The sequence below is a fragment of the Dipodomys ordii genome, unplaced genomic scaffold (genome assembly GCF_000151885.1).
Source record: "Dipodomys ordii isolate 6190 unplaced genomic scaffold, Dord_2.0 Scaffold206, whole genome shotgun sequence".
Lineage (NCBI taxonomy): Eukaryota > Metazoa > Chordata > Mammalia > Rodentia > Heteromyidae > Dipodomys > Dipodomys ordii.
In genome coordinates, this window is record NW_012267422.1 from 416,562 (window position 1) to 443,416 (window position 26,855).

At 36.3% G+C, this 26,855-nt stretch overlaps 1 protein-coding gene across 2 annotated transcripts; it reads left to right on the forward strand.

Annotated features, from left to right (window-relative positions):
• On the forward strand, window positions 1–26,487 carry Slc17a1 (solute carrier family 17 (organic anion transporter), member 1). Of its 2 annotated transcripts, XM_013035246.1 has the most exons (13): window positions 1–141; window positions 1,834–1,908; window positions 4,640–4,812; window positions 6,976–7,209; window positions 7,291–7,378; window positions 7,706–7,792; window positions 11,768–11,886; window positions 11,989–12,150; window positions 13,145–13,277; window positions 13,370–13,517; window positions 18,356–18,446; window positions 20,808–20,944; window positions 24,081–26,487. In XM_013035246.1, exons 2-12 carry the CDS (start codon window positions 1,881–1,883, stop codon window positions 20,940–20,942), a joined length of 1,398 nt encoding a protein of 465 aa, XP_012890700.1. In that variant the 5' UTR covers window positions 1–141; window positions 1,834–1,880; the 3' UTR covers window positions 20,943–20,944; window positions 24,081–26,487. The 2 variants fall into 2 exon arrangements, with proteins under 2 accessions (XP_012890700.1, XP_012890699.1); XM_013035245.1 differs by lacking the exons at window positions 1–141; window positions 1,834–1,908 and adding an exon at window positions 3,279–3,358.
• Window positions 26,488–26,855: the final 368 nt, after the last annotated feature.

Below are 26,855 nucleotides of genomic sequence, written 5' to 3' on the forward strand. Positions count from 1 at the left end.
TTAGCTTTGGCATGATGAGGTCAAAGGACTTGGTATAGGATTTACAGGTGAAGCTAGCAATTCAGAATTCAGAATTCCGCTTTATGTTAAGCTGAGTGAAAAGTCAGGAGAAAGAGGAATAGCTGTTTCATTCTGAATCAGGTTAGTAGTACTCTTATGAAATGCTGAATGAAATTAACAATGAAATCTGAGGACTTGGCGGGGGGAGGTAGTCCTTTCCTGATCTTACTGAAGATATTTAATCATATGGGGATAGTTTGGTGGAAAAAAGATGTCTCTCTTCTGAGGCTTTGTATATGGTAAGAAAAACAACAGTTTAGGAGTAAATAATTGTGCATAAGGACACAGACAAACATGTGGCTCTTGTGTTATGTATAAGTGGTGTGGTGTGTTAGTGGTCAAGTGTGGGAATAAGTGTGTCTTTCATGTATGTGGTGAGCTGTGTGCATAGGATGTGAGGGTGTTGTATATCTGGTCTGTAGTGTGCAATTTGTACATGCATACATAATATGTATGTCTTATTACATTTGTGTGTTTGGTGCGTGCGTGCGTGCGTGCGTGCGTGCGTGCGTGTGTGTGTGTGTGTGTGTGTGTGTGTGTGTGTGTAGTGTTTATTAAGTGGATATATGCCAAACAAGAGAGGAACCTAGACTGTTTATATAAGCTGTGTGTATGTGGGAGTTGTGTATTTATATATGGTTTATAAGTATTTCTGGATAGTATGAGTGGGGTGCATTGCTGTGGTATGTGGAGGGGAGTGTTAGGATAAACAACAGGTCCAGAGAGGTTCCAATGGAACAATGATGCTCATTCAAAAATATTTTGCAATCTAAGTCTTAGGATCTAGTGTCCCCAAAACTAATACAGTCAAATCCCAAAGTCTAGATTGGCCAAATCCATGTTGCCATTGAATTCTAATGATAAGAGATTGCCTGATAGAAGGCTGCTTTCCTTCTAATTCAGCCTCATCACTGAGACTGGCATTTTTACAGAGTTAGCTATCGAAGTTTCTTTATCCAGAGAAGCTGAAGCTATCCACAGGGCCACACAGGGATGTGCAGAATTATTTTCTCCCCTGCAAGAGAGTGATAAGAAAAAGCAAATAGATGTATTAATATACAGAAGTTTTATTTCACATTTATTTGTTCTTCTCTTTGGTATGGTACAAGTTTTTAACCAGTGGCAGTCTTCCTGCTTGAAGACTTCTTTAGTATTTCTTATTGGAAAGGTCTGCTTGGTAATGAGGTCCCTCAATTTCTGTTTAATAAAGTCTGTGTCTTTCCCTTCCCTTTTGAGTGATATCATCACTGTATATAATATTTTGGGCTAAGAGAGTTGTTTCTTTTCTATGGTTTTCAGGTTTTCTATGTTCTTTTTTTTTTCCTTTTGCTGGTAGGGGGGCTTGAACTCAGAATCTGGGCACTGTCCTTTAACTTTTTTCATTCAACGCGGGCACTCTACTATTTGAGCCACACCTCCATTTCCAGCTTAATGCTGATTTATAGGAGATAAAAATGTTATCAACTTTCTTTTTTCTCTCGAGCTGGCTTCAAACCAGGATAGTCAGATATCATCCTCCTGAGTAGCTAGAATTAGAGACATGAGCCACTAGCACCCAGGCTAGTGTATATGCAGGCTTTCTGTATACTTTCTATAAACCAAAAACATCATACAAGTGAAATGTCAGAGGCAACACATGGAGGAGGTGAAAGGGCATTGGTATAATAGAGCAAACTGCCCTTTGATGCAGGTTTTACATCAGGGGAGTAATGGGTGGGATTTGGTGAGTTGCTACCCTACATTACACTGATACCAGTGTCTTTGTACCCACAGTGGATGGGAACCAAATTCATCAACAAGAAGAGAAGCCACAGCAGCAAATGGATCACCAGCTCCATCCCAAGAAAGGTAGCTCTCTACTCTTAGTCATACTGTAAAGTTCTTCTTCAATAAAAATACCAATTGTATTATATAGCTTATATATGCCATGTGAAAGAATTTTTCTGTGGGGGGGAAAACATAAAAATTCTTAGAAATGTTCAAGAAAGGAGATTTTTAAAAAAATCAGAAAATCCCTAACTAAAAAGCTTCTGTATACTCTGGTTATTAACACTTTAAGTGAGTTGCTATTTCCATTGTCCATGTCTCAGTTTGCCATTTGGTGGAGAATACCAGGCTGCATCCTCAAGAAGGATCCAGATCTGTGGAAGGAAGAGAGGCAGCATGATACTCTTGAGTCCCACATCTTTGGATGATAATTGGTTGAAAGTTTACTAAGCTTTTTCTTTTTGTAGTATGTGCACATACTTCTATGTGGTTTGAGATTTTTTTTCTTCAGATGTCCTCAAGGCTGGATTTAGGCTCCACATTAAAGAAAGAGCTAGCTGATGATTAATTTCTCAGGGGCATTTTTCCTTCTTCTGCTGCGCTCCAGGGGTCACTCAAGCACAAATATTTTTTGCAGCTCTCTGCTCAAAGTGGTTATCATTGACCCAGGAATTCTTTGGCATGTAATCATTCTGGAAGAGGCCCTCATATTGTACTTTCCCATTTTTAGGGTTCTAGTGTTTTGCTCCTTTTGTCCTCTTTCATAAGATCAAATATCTTCATAGCAAAATCTGTTTTCAGTGCTCATCTTGTGTTTTAAGGATCTTATGGTCACTATGGGCTTGTTCTAGTTTATCTTTTCTGACATATTACTCATACTTTAAATGAATAAATTAATAATTTAAATGACTTATTTTAACTTTATTTTATCCAATACGCTTACTTGTTGTAATAGATGTGTTGTTGAGAAAAACTAGCCAAACTAGTTTATGGACAACTAGAAGAGAAGGACTCTCCACACAAAGTAATCATAAAAAGATAAATCTGTGCCTGACCACAGCTGAATTTCTCTTTTCTTTTTGGTTGTACCGGGGTTTGAACTCATGGCCTCACAATTGCTAGGAAGACACTCTACCACATGTACCATACCCCTAGGCCTTTATACTTTTATTTGAGAGAGGGTGTCCAGAACCTTGATCCTCCTATCTAAACACTCTACATATGTGTGATGACAAACATCTAGGTTCTTTTCTTATAGTTGAGAAGGGAATCTCACTTTCTAACCAAGCTAAGCTCAAACTATGCTTCTCCTGATCTCTACCTCCGGTGTATCTGGGATTATAGGCCTGCCTGTAGTAACCAGCCTCAGCTGATCTTAAATAGGGGGAAAGGTGAGACTGATTGAGTCACGTGATTGTTTTAAGTGTGGGTCTAGAGGTCAGAGTGGAAGCAGTTAGAGGGATTCAATGTGTGACACGAATGGAACGTCAGGGAGCTTCCCTCTGCTGGCTTTGGAAATGGTGGAGGCCAGGTAGATTCATTTTCTCTGTTTTTGAAGTTCATAAAAATAGATAGTTATAATATGCAGTCTCTGGAGTCTAGCGTGTTCAGCTGAGAATGTTTTTGTTGAGAATCATCCAGATTGTTGAGTGCATCAGTGGTTCCTTCCATTTTAATTCTGACAAATATGCCTTGTGTTACACCATATGTTTATTCTTTCAAAACATTCAGTAGTTTTGACTAAAGCAGCTATACACTTTATGTGAAGGTCTTTTTCGTAAGCATACATTCATATTTGTCTTGAGAAAGTACTGTTCACTGAAACAGACTTTACTTTCCTCTGCTGAATTATATTTGCATATTGAGAAACATTTAACCCTAAATATTTCTGACTCCCTACTTTCTTCCAATGGTGTATTTGCTTGGCATTACACTAACACTATTCATTACTCTAGCTTGATATCTATCTCAGGAAGGAATTACATTCTCTTAATGAACATTTCTTTCCATTGGGAAATGTGAGTTTCTCAACCAGAGTATTCTTATAAATTTGGAGAACAGAACAGGGATTTTGTTTGTTTTAAGAAAAAATATGTTTGTTGTTGTTAAAAAGAAGAGAAAGCCTAGGCTTTTGTTGAGGTGTGTGTGTGTGTATGTGTGTGTGTGTGTGTGCATGCATGTGCTCATATTGGGGTTTAAATTCAGAGCCCAGGCTCTTCCCTACTCCTTTCACTCAAGGTTAGTGCTCTACCCCTTGAGCCACAGCTTCACTTCTGTATTTTTGGTAGTTAATTTGTGTGTGTGTGTGTGTGTGTGTGTGTGTGTGTATGTGCACACGTGCACATGTACAAGTGCCAGGCTTGGACTGAAGGCCTGGGCTCTGTCCTTGAGCTTCTGTCCTCAAGGCTAGTAGTGCTCTACCACTTGAGCAACAGCTCCACTTACTGTTTTTTGTGGTTAATTGTAGAGAAGAACTTCATAGACTTTCCTGCCCAAGTTGACTTCAAACCATGATTCTCAGCCTCTTAAGTAACTACGATTACAGGCATGAGTCGCTGGTACCCAGCTTGAGTCTTTTAAAAATAAATATGAGATTAATTTCCTGAGACATTGTAATTGGACTTATAATTTACTGGGCTGTGAGATTTTTACACACCTTCCTATTATATTATAATTTCCCAAAAACCATTAGTATAATACAATTTTAATTCATTATTAAGGCCTCCAAATTTCTGGGTGGTCTTTCTTAAAATTAAAGAGCATTTTCACCTCAACTTTCTTAATAAGTAAAGCTTTCTGTTTCTGTCTCAAGTTCCAGGGTTTTGTTCCATTCGCTATTGCCTGGCTGTCCTTCTGCATGCCTGCAACTTTGTAATAATGGCCCAGCGCATATGTCTGAGCCTTACAATGGTGGCTATGGTGAACATAACAGATCCTCAGGATTTGACGAACACATCTACAAAAACAGAGCTGGATTATGTAAAGGTATATCAAGGATACAACCTGAAGTCCTAAGTTTAAAATCCTGTCTGGTTAGCTAATTTGTGTAGAGAGTAAATGTTATTGATAGGGCAATGGTAACTAGAAAAAGAAACTCAAATCCAGGTCTTCCTTGCAAGTAATGACATAAATAAGCATGTGACATACTTAAGATAATTCTCTGATGTTTCTAAAGGGCCTGTCATCTGACTTTCTTCTATGTGAGGAATAATAAAGCCCAGGAAATAGAGCTTCTTTTTTTAGGGAAAGACAGAGAGGAAAAAGAAAAGACATTGTAATCTAGAAATGGAAGGTAAAGATACATATTCTTAAAAAAAAATTAACCTTGTAAGGCAAAAAGAATGGAAAACAGAATCTATCTTTTTTGAGTGGGAAAAGAAAAAAGAATAGATACCACAAAGACACCTGCTCACCAGAGATACTGAAAATAGAGGAGAAAAAAAACAAAATGAGGAAGAAAATCTGGGAGGAATATTTAGTAATCAGACTGCACTTTGCCATCAAAGCTAACATGTACATCATTATCCTATTTAAGTTTACCAACCTGACAGAAATTCTTTAAAATAGACATTCCTTTATTACTAGTTACTTCAATTTTATCTTTTGTAACTAATCTATTGATACCCTAAATCTATCTTACCTATTGAGATAACTGTATATTTCCTATTAATTTATATATACCCATACAAATGTAGGTATGTGTATCCTTAAGGTTTCTATAGGGTAATTTATATATTTACATATGTAGTATATTGTTCAATGATAACTACTTGATGCATTGGATAGAGAAATACACATTGAAGATTGTCCTTCTGATATGCATACTTTTCAGTCTAAGCTTGGTGGTTTCAATCCATTAGGTGGGCTCTTTTTCCATGCTGTGCTGTGGAGAGTGATGCTACTCCATAAGATAAAGAGGTGTTGAGTGATCTGTTTATATACCCATGGGAAGTTGGGTAAATGTCTTCTGGCACACTTGATGTACAGAAGGGTGTATAATAATTTCCCTAGTGCTCCCAGTGATTTAGAAAAACATGGCAGGACATTCTGCTTCATTCTCTGGGTACCCCTCTTCCACAAAAAATATCTGCAGCCTCCTTGATCCCCTAGCTACTATATGGATGCACCTTACCCATTATCATTCACTATCCCCCCCTATTGGCACTCCTACCAAATCTCCCCATGAAAGTCCATCTCCATCTAGCAGTGACATTGCCTTCAATAGAAAACAGCTATAAGATGACAGGGATTTGAGAAAGGAAGAAAAATAGATAAATACAAAGGACCAGGTAAGTGTAACAAAAGATCAAACAGACTGATTCCTATTTCCTTATTTACTATGAACCAAAATCACCTTCCAGCACATTTATTCTTTAGTCAGAAAACTTTAATTTCTGATATGGTCTTCTTAATCATGCAATTAACAGAAAGTTTAGACACTTCCATAGAAATGTTGTCTTCTAGAACTGTATGTCTATACATATATACAACCTATTTCTTAGTCCCAACAACAAGGTCATAATTTCTTTTATCAACTTGAAAAATGTAATGAAACTATAGAGGCCTCCTAATTAGAAATTGACAAGGGAATCCACTTCTGGGAAAAATAAAGTACATGAGAGCCAAGCATATATAGGAAGAGGTGGTCTTTTTCTTTTATTGACCCATCCACACCTCAGACTGAAGACTCTTCATGGTTTGATCTTCTCTTTGCCATTTCCTCCCTGGGAACAGTGTATATTTGGGGAAAGATTATTTTGTAAACGAGCTCAAGTTAATGGAGGAAGTTAGAGGAAGCTAAAAGGCAAGAGGAAGTGATTGCAGAATATATGGTGCTATGTAATGTTTATAATGTGTATATGTATATAAGTGTATATATAGTGTATATATAGCTTTATTCTCTTATAGTATATACACATATAAACATATGTATATGTAAATATAGACATATAGCCCTCTAGCTCTATATCAACTATCTATATACATTGTAAGAGAATGAAAGTGGTCCTGTGACAAAAAATAAGTAGGGAGAAAGTAGTAACTTTACATGGGTTGATCAGAAAGACCATACTACTTGAATCCCTAAATATCACATAATATCACTCCCATATAACTTTATGGTTTGATATATCTCCCATTTTCTTTCAGAATCCTGTATATAACTGGAGCCCTGATATCCAGGGCATCATCTTCAGTTCCATCTTCTATGGAGCAGTTGCAGTCCAACTTCCTGTTGGGTACTTATCTGGAATATACTCTATAAAGAAAATGGTTGGCTTTGCATTGTTCTTCAGCTCTGTGCTCTCCCTGTTCATTCCACCAGCAGCTCAAACTGGCAAGACTTTGATTATTGTGTGTCGAGTAGCCCAGGGGATGGCTCAGGTATTAAGATAAGGTGCAACTAAAAAGATTTAGATTCACAGTAGCCATCAGAAGTAAAATGTCCTCATTTTCCCCTTACAGGGGACGGTAACAGCAGCACAGCATGGAATGTGGATTAAGTGGGCTCCTCCCTTAGAACGAGGCCGACTTACCTCTATTTGTTTATCAGGTAAGGAGTTAAGGTCTAGAATAGTTGAAGTTCCATTTCATATCATGGTGCCATGTTCTTTTCACATGCCATGAGAAACGTATGTTTGAACTATGTATTCATCCTTTAAAGATAGGGAAATGGTTTAGAATGGAAAGAGGCATGCTTACATCAAGCATTACAGCAGAAGGGAGAAAAGTAAATATTTTATCCTTTCCTTTTGATAAATGTTAAGCTAACACGTTTATTTCATAGGAACTTGTTCCTTACTATAGCAAAGATACATTCCTTCCTTCAAGTGCTTATATTAATTTAATGGGGCTTTGTTTTTTGGTGCCTTTTGATTAGGGTTCCTGTTGGCACCATTCATTGTCATGCTTGTGTCTGGATTCATCTGTGATCTTCTGGGCTGGCCCATGGTCTTCTATATTTTTGGTGAGTCTCTTCTCATAATATTGGTCAGAATTTAAGAAGAAAAAATAAAACAAAAACACTATGTATGTGAGTCAATATTAAAAGTGAAAAGCTTCACAATAGGAAAGAGTAAAAACATTCAAACACGGCACCAACATTCAAACAACTTTATTACAAACAAGGCATAATTAACTTCTCAGATTTCTGAAAGATTATGTACTAGTTATACTTAATACCCCAAGAATTATCTGCAGCACTTATTTTATAATCAAACCCATTAATTTCTTCAGTAAAAAATTAGCTACACAAATTGGAATACAACAAAATTTAAGGATTGATGCTACCAAAATGAATGATAAAATTACTTTTATCTTTCTAATGTCATTCTCAAATTTGTGAAGGGAGAAGGAAAGTAGATGAGGGGAATACACAGAAAACTTCCAGTTCACATAGTGAGACATAATGTGAAAACACTCCACACTTCAAAATGCCATTTCTCTTAATATCCACATTGGTTATCAGTAGCAAGGAATAGCCAGTGTAGTAATAGGACACAAACCCTGTATCATGAAATTGGTTGAACAGCTGAGACTGTCTTATCTAGAAGTCTTGTATTTTAAGAGAAATTCAGGCCTGATCTTCAGTTAAAAACTAAATAGAAGCCAGGCACAGTAACTCAAGTTTGTAATCCTAGCTAGTTGAGAGGTAGATATTGGAAGATTGTTGTTTAAAATCAGTGTCAAAGGAAAAACTTTGTTAGACTCCATGTCAATGGCTGAATACTTGGCATGCACCTGCCATCCTGGCTACAGGGAAAACACAATGGCTGGGCACAGTGTATGAGCTTGTCTTCCTAGATACACAGGAAAGATCAAATTAGAGGGTGTGGTCTAGGCTGGTCCTGAGTGCAAAGGAAGATCTTATCTCAAAAAGGGGTCTACAGCATGGGTCAAGTGGTAGAGTGCCTTGCCTAGCAAGCACATAATCTAAATTCAAATCCTAATTGTGCTAAAAAATTAAATCAAATGTGCAGAAATTACAGGGACATAAAGTTTCAGTCTCATGCCAGAAAAAGTTTTAATACCTCCTCAAAGATGCTGATCAAATGCTGGATGACCTTCGGTATTCATGTTGTAGCGATACTCCAACATCATGTATACTAGAAAGTGAATTGCAGTTACCACAGGAGGGTCCAAGAAACTCAAAGGAAGGCAGTATATGTTACACTGTGACAACAGCTTTACGGTGTAGTGTCTCATATGCCTTTTCCTTATTTCTTTTTTTTTAATTTAATTTAATTTAATTTGTGAACATACTGTACAGAGGGGTTACAATTACATGGGCAGGATAATGCGTACATTTCTTAAGAGGGAATAGGACTTAAGTGGCAGTGACTTATGGATCTGCAACATATTTTTTACTAGAGCATATGATGTCAAATGATCTGCCTGTCATTTTGGAGTAGGCAAAACTAAATCTAATATAGATTTTTAAATTATTTGTTCTTGCCAATAATGTTAAATATATCTAAATTATTTGTCCTTGCCAATAATGTTAAATAAATCTAAGTAGATGGTGTTTTACATCTCAAGACAATGTTTTCCTTTAGGGAGATGATGATTTCTCAAGTTGAATATGATACATATTGGTGCAAAGTTTTGGGTATTTATCCTTCTTGGTGTTCTCTAAACTTCCATTATGTATAATTTACTATTACTGCTTCAAATATTTACTTTGTTCTATTTTCTCTTCTACTTTTGATATTATCACTACATGTATGTTATTCTTGTAATTGCTCCATAGTTCTTGGATATTTTATTTTTTTCATGGTCCTTTATTTGTTTTTGTCTGATTCTTTGCAATTCACTTTTAGAAATATGCATTAGCATTTTTTCAAGCTCACTAATTCTTTGTTGGTCATATCAAAGACATTCATTTGGGGGAGGTTGGTAATTTTTTAAAAATTATACTATATATACTTTTTGTGGGGTGGTGGAGGAAGCAAAGACCCTATGCTAGGGACCCCTCCTCCTCCTTCTCTTGTCTTCCTCCTCCTCCTCTTTCTCCTCCTCCTCCTCTTCTTCCTCCTCCTTCCTCTTGCAATAGGGCTATTTTCTATTATAGGTTAGTTTGATGGCCTTTATGACATTCTTGATGGTTCTGTATATTTAAAGGTATGCTATTTTGTGCAAATGTCTGTATCTGAATTCTTTTATCTAAGATCAGAAATTAATATCTTTTATTTATTCAATAAATGATAGGTAATATATTAAAATACATATTTCATAATTAGTAGAAGTGTTAATCATTTAACAAATAACACAAAACAGAATGCAATCATTGGATGGATCTTGTTTTTTTGATCTAATCTGCTATTCTTTTTCTTTTGATTGGAGAATTGAATCCATTAATATGTAGGGTTTTTATAGAGAGATGTGTCATATCTCCTGCCATTTTGTTGATTTCTTGTATTTTGCTTTTTCTCCCTGTGTTTACTAATTTGATCCTCTAGTAACTTTTGCCTGATGTGTTTCTTGATTGTTTTCTTCAGATTGTATTCCTTCCTTTAGAATTCATTGTAATGCTGGTTTAGTGATCATGAATTCCTCTCATTTTTGTTTCTCATGGAAGGTTTTGTAAATGTAAATGATAACTTCACTGAGTAGATCAGTTTGGGCTGGCAGTTGTTGATCTTCAGTGGTTGGATTATACCATTCCAGATTCTCCTTGTATTGAGAATTTGTGTGGAGATGTCTGCAGTGATTCTAATTTTCTTTCCATTGTAATATAGCTCAGTTCCTTGCTACTCATGCCTAATGTTATTTACTATGATGTCTCTAGAAGTATTTCTTCTTGGATCCAGTCTACTGGATCTCTGCTTGTTTATATATTTGTTGCTGGTGGTGATCTTTTGGGGAGCAGTATGTGTTAGGAACCCAAATGTCTATTTGGTTAGATAGAGCTAGAGCAATTCCTCATTGTTTGGCCACCATCTTACTTCCTCTTAAGGACATTTTTTACTTACAGTACAATGTAGTACAATTTTTTTTATGTTTAGCACTTTCTTCTGACTCTTGTTTTCAGGTTTGGTCATCAGTCTCATTAGACTCTGTCCTACATTCATTGAACTTTGTCTTTATAACCATTCCTTCTGTTTTTTTTTTTAATGATCTAACCTTTTTTCCTTGCCATATTAAGTATTCATTCACTTCACAGCTCAACCCCAGCCTCCTCCTCTAGCTCCTTAGAGAATATAATGCTTATGGCTCAGTTATCACACAATGACCATTTATTACCTCAAGTAGATAATCTGATATTTCTATCTCATTCTGAATAAGATATAATGACAATACCATATGAAATTTGAGGACTGTAAAAAAATCATCTCTTTCTCATCATCTCAAAAAAGTCAGTTCCTCAAAACCAGAGATTTGGGTTAATTTATTCACTGCTGTTTGCTCAAGATCTAGAATAGTGATGTACATAATAAACATATTTGTAAAATAAATGAATGTATTTCTCCAAAACTAAGTACAAATACTACAAACTATTCTGAGATTCTCTATTATGAGATTGTTAATGTAAAATGTTAAAAAAAAAAACAGATGATTTGGTACGTATTTATAGGATTTGAATAATCTCTGAAGCCTGGGTTATATCTCAGGGACTTGGTAAGGCTGAGTTCTCAAATCTGAATGATTATCAAGCCACAGCTGGCCCAGGTGTTCCATTTTTCTTATCATGGAACAAATGCGGAATCTGAAAAGTTAAGGGTCCAAGAGAGGTCAAAGTAAGTGGAGAAATACAAAAGCTAGCAGTCAATATGGGCCAGGAGGTTGACTGCCATTTCTATAAAGGTGAGGACTAACAGAGCAATGAAAAATTTTGAGCCTTGGTTCTCAGATAGATGCACACCCAAAATGCCCTTTTGAGAAAGAGAAACTCCATGGTGTTATAGAGAGAAATTTCCAATTATAACTTGTACCTCATTTATAGGTGCTTGTGGCTGTGTTCTATGTCTTATCTGGTTCGTTCTGGTTTATGATGACCCCAAGGATCACCCATGTATCAGCATCAGTGAAAAAGAATACATCATATCTTCTCTCGCCCAGCAGGTAGAACACAGTGCTCTGTTTTGACATCTTCTACGTCCCACTCCAAACAAAGCAAGTCCTATCTTATTTTCTTTTGACAACGACCAATTATTTATTTTCTAGGCCAGCTCAAGTAGACAATCTCTACCAATCAAGGCTATGCTTAAGTCTCTTCCACTCTGGGCCATATTCTTGAGTGGTTCAGCTTTTATATGGACAAATACCCTCTTGGTTACATATACTCCAACATTTATCAGCACCAAGCTTCATGTTGATATAAAAAAAGTAAGTATATCATTTGTCCTCATTTGCAACTTTGTGAAGAACTCTACTTCTTTCTATCTTTCCTGTTCTCTACATTGTTTACCTAGTGCTCTCTCCCTAGAGGCTCATGGTTTTGAGATTTTTGGAAACATTGTCTACAACAGAGGATGTTGTTATAAATATAATGTCTGGTACTCCACCAATAATACACATTCATGTTTGTTCTCATGTATCTCCCACCTCCTTTCAGTGTATGCTTGCCCTTGTATGTTACTTAAGTCAACACTAACATTCCCTTCAGGCACTGGAGCCGTTCTAAGAAAATCACTTGCCTAGGCCCTGCCACAATGGTCAGCTCTTACCGATGCTCTCTTCTTAGGTAATACACTGAACGTTGGGTGTTAAATCCATGACTGAGTCTCACTCTGAAAAGACTAATACTCTGACTGCTTCTCTGACATAGAGAGTCACCGATTCTTTAAACTTCCTGTTGTTTGATTCTAAAATAGCCAGGGAAAATTTTCCTTAGAAATGGAATCTGGGCTTGCCACTTTGACCCTCTGTGTAATGAACCAGTACCACAGGCTAGGAACTAGTATAGAACTGAGGTCCTGTAAATTTTCACTGTCTCCATTTTATCTTCTGTGAAACCAAGTAGTTGTTATAAGGATTTACAATGGCTGATTTAGAGCAAGCGACGGTCACCATTATTATCTGTGCAATTTTCCCCGGGGTTAGCACTTCTTGTTCCTAATGTACTATTCCTGATTTCCCAAAGTTTTCAGGTCTCGTGAATGTAAAAGTAAAATATTAGATAGATTGTGACAAATGTAACTCACCTCAAAACTATTTTTCTTTTTACATAGGGTCATGAGACCCCAGCAGGAAATCTGATGGTGTATGCCAATAATTTTAGAAAGTACACATTGTAGATACTGAACTCGGTGAAAAGATTATTGTGTGTGATACTGCTTTACCCATCATCCCCATTTTCCAAATAACATTTCCTCCTCAGAATGGGCTGCTGTCTGGCCTCCCTTATTTGTTTGCCTGCATCTGTGGTCTCCTAGCAGGTCATATGTCAGACTACTTCCTATACAGGAATATTTTCAACTTACTTACCATCCGGAAACTCTTCACCATACTAGGTAAGAAACAGCTAGGATATTCAAATACTTAGAGGATACTTCATCCCCATATTTAGGATGAGCCTAATATTGTTGTCAAACTCATTTCCCAGGAATTCTTTCTCCTGTGATCTTCAGTATGTGCCTGCTTTACCTGAGTTTCAACTTTTATAGCACTATCATTTTCCTGACACTGGCTAATGCCACAACCAGCTTTTGCTTAGCTGGACCACTTATAAATGCTTTGGATATTGCTCCAAGGTAGGTTTCCCTGAAATTTATTTTTCATTACAAATAAATTGTGTGCATTTATTATGTATAGTATGGATGCATTGTGGAATGATTAAATGAAGCTAATTAGCATATTCTTTCCTGCATATACTTACCATTTTTTTGGTGAGAGAAATCAAGATCTACCATATTGACAGTTTTTAAGAATACTATACCTTGCTATTAACCAGTGTTGTACAATAGATCGCTTGAACTTACTCCTCCTATCTAACCTAAATTTCATGTCACTTAATGAACATCTCCCTAAACAACACCTCTCATCTATGCCTAGACTGTAGTAACCAGCATTCTACTCTCAGCTTTGGGGAGTTCAACTGTATGTGAGATTATGTGGAATTTTTCTGTGCCTGAATTATTTCATTTGAATAATGTCCTGCTCCAAATGACAGGATTTCTTTCCTTTTAAAGGTTGAATACTATGTCATTTTGTATATGCACCACATTTACTTTATCTATTTATCAATGATATTTGAAATGTTTTCTATTATGTCCATTTTGATTAATGCTGCAATGAACATCTAAGTGCAGATATCCCTCTGCCATACTGATTTCATTGCTTCTGAATACATCTAAAAGTGAGAGTATGTGATCATATGATGGTTCCACTTGTAATTTTTGCCATCTCTTTGGGTAATATCAATAGTGGAATTAAACAATGGATTCTTAAGATGTTCTGTGATGGATCAAAAAGTCTCTGTCATTTTCTTGTTGGAGGAAGGCTGCTACAAATATTTTAATTAATTTTAGTTTTTTTGACTGGTCAATGGATTACACATCCTTGAATTCCCCTATCCCTACCACATTTGACAGACCATAGCTCAGATAGAGTTTGTTCATATTTTATTCAATCATACCATACCTAAGTATAAAAATTAATAAAATCGTAACACCACTGCAAGGGATCTCCACATTTACAAAATGCTTTTTATCATGAACTGCTGCAGCTAAAGATTAAGAGTATTGTCCAGAAAACTGTCTTATGTTTTCCGTATCTAATAGCCACTTATTAGGGACATGAAAGGTGTTAGGTATAGGGCTTACAAAGCTCTCAATTTCTACTCTAATAATTGAACAAGTGCTCTATCTTGTCTATGTATAATGATTTTCAGAGTAATTACAGCACTCAAAATTTTTGACACTGAGGATTGTTTATATCTTTGACCACAGAATGCAAATACTATTCATGGAAAAAGCAGTGAAATCTCTGTCCAGAGTGGCAGCACTCTAAATGTCTCTGAATCTGTGAAGGAAGCACAGCCACTAAAATGGCATCAGTAATTTTAATAATAGGAGAACTACAAAGAAAATAATATCTTAATTCAAATAATATATTAATTCATCAGAATAAAATTACTAGAGACTGGTATGTGGAGAAAATAGAGATCTAAAATCACATGGACATAGAAAACATACACTTCTTCCAAACAAAAATGATAGGAATGACAGCTGCCTTCACAGCAGAACAATGAAAGCCAGAAACCATTCACTGGCATTTCTAAAAGCAAAAGAAAATCCCTATTAGCTACAAGTCTAAATCCAGCAAAGAATTAATCCTTCAAGAATTAGGATAAAACAAGAGAATTTAAAGTCAAACTAAGAGCTTTCATCTACAAGCCTCCAACCAAAGAATTACGACAGGGAAATTCTTTAGGCAGAAGTAAAGTGAAGCAAAGACACAAATGAAAAGAAATGGAGAAGAAAATACTAGGAAAAAACTAATAATTACTAAATGCACAAAACAAAATAGTGGTACTTACAAAGTATAAAGTACATATAATATACACTATAAATACAATAGTACAAGCAAACAGTACAAAATAGTTGGTAGAGTATAAGTAATTTAAGTGAATACAAGATATCGCACTAATGGCTATATGTCAAATTATTCATTTAGATTAGGCATCAGTATGTATATAAGTGTGTGTGTGGAGACAGAGAAAGAAAGAGAGAGAGAGGAAGAGAGAGAGAAGGAATCAACTGAAGGATAGTAACTGTGTAGAAGAGAAGCAATTAAAATAACAGTGAACTAGAAGTAAATGATGTTACACCAGTGGCTCATACCTGTAATCATAGCTAGTGAGGAGGCTAAGATCTGAGGATTGCAGTTCAAAGCCAACCCAAGAAGGAATGTCTATGAGACTCTTATCTTAACCACAAAAGGCCTGAAGTAAAGCTAAGATTCAAGTGGTAGAGAGCAATTCTTGAGCAATAGCTCAGGGAGAATACCAGGCTCAGAGATGAAGCCCCAGGACCTGCAAAAAAAAGTAAATAAATAGTTACATAGGAACAATAAAGATCATTTTAAGTCAAATATATCAGAAAAACGTGAAATATAAAAAGATTAAATGAGACTGGAATAAAAACAAATACATACAATAGAAAGATTATAAGAAAAATGTAGACTTTGTTTCAAGATACCATTCTAGAAACAAAAGGATATTGCACAATGATTTTGGTCTTCTAGATGATATTCTAAGTTGTAAATCTAACAGTGTCTTAACAACTGTAAAGTAAGTTGAAAACTTCAAATGGGATGGGGAAATTTTTGCCTAATTTCAGATAGAAAAACTGAAAAGTCTAGATAAAAAAGCAGAAAGCAGTCTGGGAAGATGGGAGAGTGCTTGCCTAGCATGCATGAAGCCAAAAAAAAAAAAAAAAAACAGGCAGAAAGCAGTCAAGGTCACTAAGACCCAGACCACTAATGGACACCACCTTTGAGAAAAGAGCTGCAAATTCTGCTATTTTTTCCAATTCTGGGAATTTCATTTGTGATTTTTGTCTTTGCATCAAGTATTAACTGAAAGCAGTGGGGGTTATTTATCTTTTGCCTTAAATGATAACTATATTATTATTGTATTGCCAGACACTGATGGCTCATGCTAGTAATCCTAGCTACTCAGGAAGTACTTGGCCTGTTTTCCCGAATTATGGATAAAGAGACCACCAATTCATGGTAGTCAGCTAGCCCTTTGATAGCACAACTTTACAATGTTGTTACAAGAAAGGAAAATAATAAACTAAGCTCTTTCATATAAATTGATTTTTAAAGTACCAATGAAAATATTAATGTTTAATCTGGTAATATATAAAAAGTTATACATGACATACCAGTAGCATCTATTATAGAAATGCAAAACATTGTTTAACATTTGTAAATAAAGTAATGAATTCAGACATTATCAGGAAAAACAAAAAATGTGTAATAATTTTGATAGATACTAAATAACTTTAATGAAATGGTGGCCATTCAAATACTTGGTGCTGAGTCAGGAAACTATCCATAATGGAAAAATAAAAGAATCTTTATTCCTACTACCTGTCAAAAAGAGAGAAACATTTTCAGTTGGATTGTTTTATAAAATAAAAGTCTGAAAATAATGTAAGCATAAACCTGTTCTGTGACTTGAGGTAATCCATGATTTCTTCCTTTTATTTTTTAAGGTAATAGAGATTGAACACAGATTTGAACTGTTGGTAAACAAGAAATCTACCATTCAGATATCATCCTCTGTTTTTTCCTAAGTTAAAAAAATTTTTTCATTGGAGACAAAGTCTATGTAGACCAGGGTGATCTTAAACTTACATCTCTCCTGCTTTAACATCCCAGATGCTGTCCCCAGAGGTTTATACAATTGTACTCAGTGCACTATTTCTAAACAGATACCTAGATGTACATAAAATTAAATATAATATTATCTTGAATATATATCGTTATGTTTAATATATTGTATTATATTATATGGTTAAAATTACCAACTATCTATTAAAATATTCCATTAAGAAAGTGAAAAGTCAAACCAGGCATGGTGGTACATAGAAAAACATACAAAAAGGAAGTTAAAAGTCACTGAGTAGCAATTGGTAATTTTTTTTAAAAACCAGCATATAAAACATGGAGTTTCTTCTAAGCAATAGTCCAAATGAAGAATTTAGAAAACAAAACTTTCATAAATTCTTTATAAATATTTTAACTTGTCTTTCACAAAAAGACCATATAAACATCAGTTCTAGAATTGGGTGCTCAGGTCATTTACTGTCAATGTTTCTTAAATAATAATGCATTTTTTAATCTCTATGTTTTTCCTTAAACAATTTGTCAATGCATTGTTTCATGAACAAAGCTTCAACGAAGTGACTTTAAAGTAAAACTATCAAATGAAATAGGTTATATACCCTTATCAAATAATCTAGAAATAAGTAGTCAAAGGCTCCGAGTAGGCAAAGTTTCCCTATTCTCAGCATGTAGCCTTCAAGGTTGGTTTAATTGGTATCATTTCTTAGGCCCTGGAAAGATGGAAGAAGTCTATAACAAGCAATAGCTTTAAGAAGGAGATGGAGAAAAACACATTATTTCTCCTCATGTCCAAAAACAGCCTAAATTTAGTTCTGCAGCCACATTTAGTGACAAAAGATTCTGGAAATATAGGTCTAACTGGACAACTGTACTTATTGTACAAAACACACAATGCCTAGGACCCTGAATATTTTAGAGACTATAAAGGTGTTTTAAGTTTTTAAAAATTGGATGGAGGGCTGGGAAGGTGGCTCAGTGGTAGAGTGCTTGCCTTGCATGAATGAGGCCCTGGGTTCGATTCCTCAGGACCACATAAGCAAAAAGAAAAAAAGCCAGAAGTGATGCTGTGGCTCAAGTGGTAGAGCACTAGCCTTGAGCTGAAGAGCTGAGGGACAGCACTCAGGTCCAGAGTTCAGGCCCCATGACCAGAGCCCCCCAAAAAAAATTGGATGGAAAAAATAAGGTAGAAGAAAAATAGCATAACAATGTTAATATATTTTTTGTTTTGGCCCAGATATTATGGATTTCTTAAAGCAGTTACATCTGTAATTGGAATGATAGGTGCCCTCATTTCTTCTACTGTGACTGGATTGATCCTTAACCAGGTAAGGGGCATGCAAATATGCATAGTTATTTTTCCAATTAATTGTACAGAGAAAGTTAAATGTGTGTGTGTGTGTGTGTGTGTGTGTGTGTTAAATTGCATAGGAGATGCTAGCAGTAGGTAAGTTATGAGTCTGGATCCTTTGAAAAGAAATTTTATCAAACTAGGCACTCTTTCAAATGTTTATATAATTTTTCTCATTATAAATCAATTGCTGGTAATGCTTTGATCATTAGTCATTGGATAGAAACAACTGTTAATAAGGTATGGCAAGAAATCTAAGCCAGAACTTGAGGCCCTAAGTCAAAGCCCCAGTACTGGCACAAAAATTTCTTTTTAAAAAAGGTGAACATAAATACAAAAATAAACCAATATTTAATTAGTTTGCTTTGAATCATTTAGGTGGACAGAAAATATCAAAACTTAACTTGAAGTGTTTCAGGTGTACTAATGACCACTTCCAAAGAGAAAGCCCCAATCCATGAGAATATGCTATCATATCACTCATATGTTTCATATCACTCATCAAATTATACACTGAAAAAGAATTTTTATATACACTGTAAGAGTTCACCTATTGATACTGACAAAGAGTGGTGTGGCTCAATTTACCCACCCATGAAGAACAGACAGAAGTTTGGATTTATTACCTACATGCAAAAATGTGTTATATTTATAGGCAAGGTATCAGTGTAGGAAGATATAGCAATGTAGCAAGAATTTTTTAGGCAACAGACTTAAATGAAAGAAGCCTTCAACATCACTGTGGCATGTGGGTAATTTTCCCTAACAAAATTCTCTTTCTGGAATAGGCAGCTGAGAAGTCCCAAAGAGCTTTTCACAACCTCAGAAGGACAAGGGGCAAAAAGAGTTCAGAACCTAGATTAGGCAAGATGGAACCAGATCTAAGAAATGAGACTAAATTTGACACTATAAGTAGTTGTCCCTTGACAGTCCATAAGAGTAGTTGTAAAATTCCTGCAGCAAATATTACACATCAGAGTAATATTTATATTCCTTTGTGAATGTAAATAAGAAAAAGATGCAGCTATTGATGTTCACATTAAACTCAGCTTCATATCCCATTGAGTGAAATAAGATACAAATAACAAATACATGACAACACAAATGGATAAAGGAGAGACATATTTAGAATTTTGTCTCGCCATTTCTGTAATTTCCCTTCCCATCCCCAAATCAGATAAACTTATATACAATACAAAGTATACTGTAGTAAAAAATAGTGACCACAGAGGATAAACCAAAGAGGGAGGAAAGAAAGAAAAAATAAATAAATGCATGCATTACACTAAGGGGAAAAATCCTCTTGTTTCCATATCTTGTAGTCCCATTTCAATTAGCATCATTTCATAAGGTCATATGCACAGAGCTATTGAGTTATTGTTATCCTCTGCTAGAACTATCCTAGACATATGCTAATTATTACAAACAAGGGAAACCAGGCAGCCTATGTTTCTTTGGGTCTGGCTTTACTTAATATGATCTTTTTCAAATTTTCCACTTCCTTACAAATAGGGAGATGTCATTCTTTCTGATAGAAGCATAGAAATCCATTGTGTAACATACCACATTTTCTTAATCCATTCATCCACTGAGGGGCATCTGGGTTGATTCAACATCTTTGTTATAGTAAATAATGCTGCAATGAACATAGTTGTGCTGGTAGCTTTAGTGTGGCCTTGTTTGTGGTCATTCAGGTAAATGCCCTGGAGTGAAATTACTGGGTCATAGAGGAGCTTCCTGTTTAGCTTTTTTTTTTTTTTTTTGGTCGGTGGTAGGGCTTGAACTCTGGGTTTGGACGCTGTCCCTCAGCTCTTCAGCTCAAGGCGAGTGCTCTACCACTTGAGCTACAATGCCACTTCCGGTTTTCTGGTGGTTTATTGGAAATAAGAGTTTCACGGACTTTCCTGCCCTACCTGGCTTTGAACCGTGATCCTCAGATCTCAGATCTCAGCCTCCTGAGTAGCATGAGCCACCAGTGCCCTGCCTGTTTAGCCTTTTGAGGAACCTCCATACTGCTTTCCAGAGTGGTTGAGCAAAACTTTGGCAAAGTAGCATGATATAAAATGAACCAACAAAAATCAAAAGCTTCTGTATGCCAACAATGAGAAGTGTGATGCTGAAATCAGAAAGCAACTCCATTTGTAATAGCCTCAGGAAAAAAAAAACCACCTAGGAATTCACTTAACCAAAGATGTGAAGACCTCTATAATGAAAACTTTATTATATATGTGTGTGTGTGTGTGTGTGTGTGTGTGTGTATAATACTATACTTTAAATGTTACAAAGCACAAAAATAGAATCTGTAATTTATAATTACTTTGTATTTTCAATCCCTTAGGATCCAGAATTTTCTTGGCATAAAATCTTCTTCCTGATGGCAGGCATTAATGTGACAAGCATAATTTTCTACCTTATATTTGCTAAAGCAGAAATTCAAGAGTGGGCTACAGAAAAGCAAAATACTAGACTCTAAAGGTGAGAAGGGCTCAGATTAAGGAGAGTTTTTGAAACTGGAAATGCAGGAGAGATGGAACTCGAGAATGTGAATACAGTCCTGAAATGGGGAACTATAAGGGGTGGGGATTTGGGGGAGAAGAGACTATGTTAAATCTGAAGCTACTAGGCATCTTTGTGGAAATGGCACCCCCTAGAGGATATAAGATTCTGGAATTCTGGGGAGACACAGGTTGGGAATGTAGATTTGGGAGTGTAGGTCTGTCCAACATTATTAACACATTAAAGAAAAATTTGTAAGGGAGACTAGAAAGGGCCTTCAAAATAAAGTAGAATAACAGTAAATATGATGTCTTGAGGAGAAGTAAAAAAATAGGGGTAGATACCTCTGCCAGGTACTATCTAGAGGTTAAACAATAAAAGAACTGAAAAATATGCTACTGAGTTAAGGTATGAGATACCATAAAAGTGACCCTAAAATGAATTGCAAATGAATGATGAAGACACCAGCCTGCTTAACTGTGCTCAAAGAGAATCTGATATTGTGCCTTTACAATTTGAATTTTATCAGTTATAAGAAATAATAAGAATGATGCTTACATTGATACTTTACATTTTATTTCTATTTTGTTTCATCTAATATAAAACTAAGAATGAATAGATGTGAAATAGCTCTATTTTAGAATCTTCACCAAATTAAGGAACCCTAGTGTTGGATATCAATGGTTTCTAATATCACAAAAGAGAGGCACAAAGATACTTCATACCTTCTGATGGAGGAATACATAATCATTAATGCCTTGCCAGGAAAATCAAGCAGAATCTGATTGAACCTCTAGTCACAACTACTGCTTTTAAAGTGACTAAACTATAACCAGCAGGTTTAAATATATAGACTCTTATCTGAATATTTTATTGCAAAAATTACTTAGATGAATGGTCATATAACAGCATTGGGAAATATGATGAATTCACAGCTGCTTACCAGATTTGTGAAGTTGATAAATTTCTTTGGAATGAAAATAGAAACAGGGCAACTCCAGAACCTTCCACCAGAGAGGAAGGCTTGAAGCAGGGCATCTAGGAACCCCAGAAATTTGTAGCCCTGAAGGTATAGAACTGGGCTCAGCTATGCAATACATATTCTATTCTTATTTTAATATACAGAATTTGACCTATTAAATATTGAAAGTTAATGCTAAATGTTTTTCATAATTGTTTCTATTCACTTCCTTTTTGTCTGCATAAGCAATTATTTTTATTATCCTAATGTTACAATTTTAGAAAGGTTTTGAGGAAGTGGCTCTGTGGCTCAAGAACTCTCGCCTTTAGCTGAAGAGCTGAGGGACAGTGCCCAGGTCCAGAGTTCAAGCCCCATGACTGACAAAAAAAAAAGAAAAGAAAGATTTTGACAAGTATAATATAATTGCAAACTTGTTTAGATGCTGTAAACATATTGACTTTTCCCATTTTAGGAATTTTTTATTTTTTGCTTCATTTTCTTATATTGATATGACCACATGAAGTTGTATGTGCACTAGCACATGTTTTTCTTCCTTCCTCCCTCCCTCCCTCCCTTCCTTCCTCCCTTCCTTCCTTCCTTCCTTCCGTCCTCCCTCCCTTCCTTCCTTCCTCCCTTCCTTCCTTCCTTCTTTCCTCCCTCCCTCCCTCCCTTCCTCCCTTTCTTCCTTCCTTCCTTCCTTCCTTCCTTCATTCCTCCCTCCCTTCCTTCCTTCCTTCCTTCCTCCCTTTCTTCCTTCCTTCCTTCCTTCCTCCCTTTCTTCCTTCCTTCCTTCCTCCCTTTCTTCCTTCCTTCCTTCCTTCCTCCCTCCCTTCCTTCTTTCCTCCCTTCCTTCCTTCCTTCTTTCCTCCCTCCCTCCCTTCCTTCCTTCCTTCCTTCCTCCCTTTCTTCCTTCCTTCCTTCCTCCCTCCCTTCCTTCTTTCCTCCCTTCCTTCCTTCCTTCCTTCTTTCCTCCCTTCCTTCCTTCCTTCCCCCTCCCTTTCTTCCTTCCTTCCTTCTTTCCTTCCTTCCTTCCTGTCTTCCTTCCTCCCTTCCTTCCTCCCTCCTCCCTCCCTTCCTTCTTTCCTCCCTTCCTTCCTTCCTTTCTTTCCTTTCCTCCTTCTTTCCTCTTCTCTTCCTCCCTTACCTCTCTCACTTCCTCCTTTCTGTCAGTTACCAAGGCTTCCCTCTCACATGGGCTTTGCACTCACAGCTATCACTCTACTACTTGAACCATACCTCTTTTTCTAGCTTTTCACTAGTTAAATAAAGAGTCTCTTGGACTTTTCTGACAATTATAGCTTGGAACTGTAGCCCTCAAATCTCAGCCTTCTGAATAACTAGGATAACAATGTGAGCTACCAACCCCTGGATCCCTTACTCCTTATGGTTTTAATTACATAGTCTTCTATTTTACTCTTAATAAATTGCTAATTTATCAGTCATCATGTTAATGAGTTGCCTGTTACTATTAAGTTTGAAAAAAACTAAGCATGATAATTGAGTTTTGTCGAAGTATTTGTGGTGGTCCAGTGGAAAAACTCAGCTTTCATCTTATTATGGTCCTACAGTTGTCTAACAGGAAAAAGAAATACAACATAACTTTTCAGTGGCATGAGATCCCTTATAAGTAAATGAAGACTCCCTAGAGGCATTTAGAGTCAGTCACGTGTATTCTGAATGAACAGAATAATAAACTGAAAATGTAACAAGACAAAGGGTTTGGGTTATGGTAGCTAGGAAGATAGGAGCTCTTTTAACCAGGTTAGGCTAGACAGAACTCTTTTAGGCTTACTTTTCTCTTCACTGGTGATAAAGGTTGAAGACCATTTTCACATTGGAATTTCATCTTCTGCTTTAAGAAACAGCAAGCTCAGAATGATCTTTTTGCTCCTGTCACTTTTCAAGTGCTTTTAACTCAAATAGCCTATGTACTAGAGTGGTAAATTTTTAACCCCTGTAGAGACTCTATTGAGATTGTATATTTTTCTCCTCTATGATTCATTAATATGCTATTTATAATGTTGAAAGCCAATTTACATTTCGGACATTAAACCCTTCAGAGCAAAGACAAAGTTAATGTTATAATAAAACAGGGATGAGATTGCTATGGCCACCAAAACATATTTACCTCTGAACTTTGTCTCCAAAATATAGGGTAAAGCTAAGCACATGATGAGCCTGAGACCAGCCTTCTTAGAGATTGAAAGAGTGAGTCCCATATGAGAATGAAGCTTCAGGAAGAAGCCTCCAGCCCACCCCTCTTCCTCCCCCAGGAGCCCAAAGGATCCAGTCTCTCCTTCACACCCTATGTACTTCTCTTTTGTTACAGGTATTGTTTGTAACAAGTTACGTGTCTGAATTTTTTAAGGAGTGTTTATTTATCTTTTTTCCTCTCTGTATTAGCGGTCTTTTAAATGATTGTTAAATGCCCCAATAAACACACGTGAAATTTTATAAAAACTTGTGAAAGGCCTTTGTTCTCAATTTTCAATTGTTACTCTTCCTCTCCTCCACGCACCCCCCCCCACCATTGTAAAAGTGTAAGCCAGTGGAAAATCTCAGATGGTTCCTATACTTTCAGGGTTACTTATTTTTGGAGAAAAAGGTACAAAATTGGCTTCCTTTCTGGTGGCTGCAGGAAGAAACCAGTTTGTTTTCAGAAGCAACTAAAGGTGACCCACTAGGAAAATATTAAAAGGTTAAGGTAAGGAAAGTTGATGATTAAATGCAGATTTGGTTAGTTTAAAAAGAAGCAAGAAATGTTATACCCTAATGGGTAATGGCTTGTCAATGATAAGTCCTAGGTTTGGCTATAGAGCTAAACAGGAGAAATAAAATGGAACAAATCAGTTTCTTGGTATTTTAGTTTCAATTAAGCAGATGAATCATCATTTCAGTTGATTCTGTCCCCAAAACAAAGTATATACTTTGTTTTATATGCTTTGTCTTATATAATTTATATAAAGAAAATTTCAGGAGCAAAAAGAAAATTTAGGTGAAAATATGGTATTCTTCTTCCCATTCATTTTTTCCTGATTCCAGAGCTTTTCCACTCATAGATTTACATATTGATTCAACAAACATTTATTGGCACTTACTATGTACCCAATATTATTCTTTTGTCTAAGATGTTGCCAAATGATGTATAAATGGCTCCTGATATCTGGAGGTCAAATCGCACATGTGCAATCCGATCTGGGTCCATTTTCCTTCTTATGAACTTTGGTATGACTGCCATCTTTGTGAGTGGCACCCTTGTCAATCAAGTGTCATGCCAAACTGCAGCCATTGCTCTGGACATCTTTCACGTAGTATGGAAGTCATATCAGGCTTGTCTTTTGAAGCAAATAGTCTGTTTAGTATTTTTTTTGTAACCAGATCCATTTCCTCATGCCAGAAGCCATCACTGCACTACACTGGGAACTTTATTCAACATTCCCTCATGCAGCATAGCCTTTGAAAAATGCATCCCTGATTATATCCTTTCTCACCACAATACTGCTGAATTCCATAGAAAGATTATGCTAGGTCCACAGTGTTTCATGTGTTCTTGACCTCAATACGTCTACAGTCTGCTCACAACTTACTTTCTGGGCAGACTAATTATTCTTTATCGACACCAAGTCTTTGCTGTGTGCCTTCAGACCTTGGCTCAATTGAAACTTTGTAGGGCACTCTCCTTCACATTCAAATTAGTGGTTATGCATTTATCATTCACTGCTTTTGTTTTAGTGGTATCAGGGTTTGAACTCAAGGCCTCATGCTCAATCAGCTTGCTTGCTTAGCTGGTGTCTGCCACTTGAGCCATGCCTTCAGTCCTGCTTTATATTTATTATTTTTGGAGATGGAATTTCTTGCTGAGTTCAAATTATCAGCCACCAGTTCTCAGACTCAAGTAGTTAGGATTATAAGAATAAGGTACTGGTGTCCAGGTATCATTCACTCTTCTTGTGTGATATTCCCTTTATTTTTTCCTTTTCCATAACTGTCATTATATATTAATTTGTGTGATACTTTGATTGCAGTTATTGCCCTCCTGTGATAGTGAACTCCTTCAAGCTGTGTATGATTTTGATGTCTGCCATGCTTCCATAAACCTTAATGTGTTTATTAGTATGTATTTAGTGCTTGAATAATTTTGTTCTCTTTCATGATCTTTGTGCTGACCATATGAAGGCATCATGAAACCAAGATATACCATATATATCTGCAGATATACAAGGGAGATTTGGAATGAGGTTGAGCCAGTATGGATCTTACAAGTATTTTTGGATAATAAAGTGAAAAATGAATGAGACCCACTAAATGGTTAGGGGGTTCCCAATAATCAGAGAATCAAAGGGCACTGGAGATAGGACTGACAACATGAGTAAATGTCTTGAAAGGATTAAAAAAAGGCACAGGGCAATGTCCACTCACTAAGAAATATAAGAGATCTTCGTGGCTTCACAAACCAGATGTAGGGATGAGGTCAAGATGAAGGTAATTGTGGAAGACCTGACTCCAAAGAATGGCTGAGTGGTGCAGATGTTATAGACTAAAAGCCAGCATCCATTAAAAATAACTAGCAAGTTGTCTATAATAGTTGAAGTCTACTCTCCACTTGCATTCTCTGGAGGAACTTTCATTCCTGTTGTGATGATGAGTTCGTTCTTTATTGTTTTTTTTCTTCTTGTCATATTTTAAGTTAAGTACACTGCTTACCCCAAACTTCAGAATAGCCCTTTAATGGTTCTCATTTGACCTGACAACGATTTCACTTGCTCTGGCCCCTGGGACTTCAGACATCAATACTATGCTTTTCCATGGTTAGACTATTTTTTAATATAATAGCTCTCAGGCTTCATCTCCATGTTGTTTGCAGAAGGATACTACTCCACTTGTGACTGTTGGCCCTCACTTTTGTGTTTCTAGTTTCCTCTTGCTCTG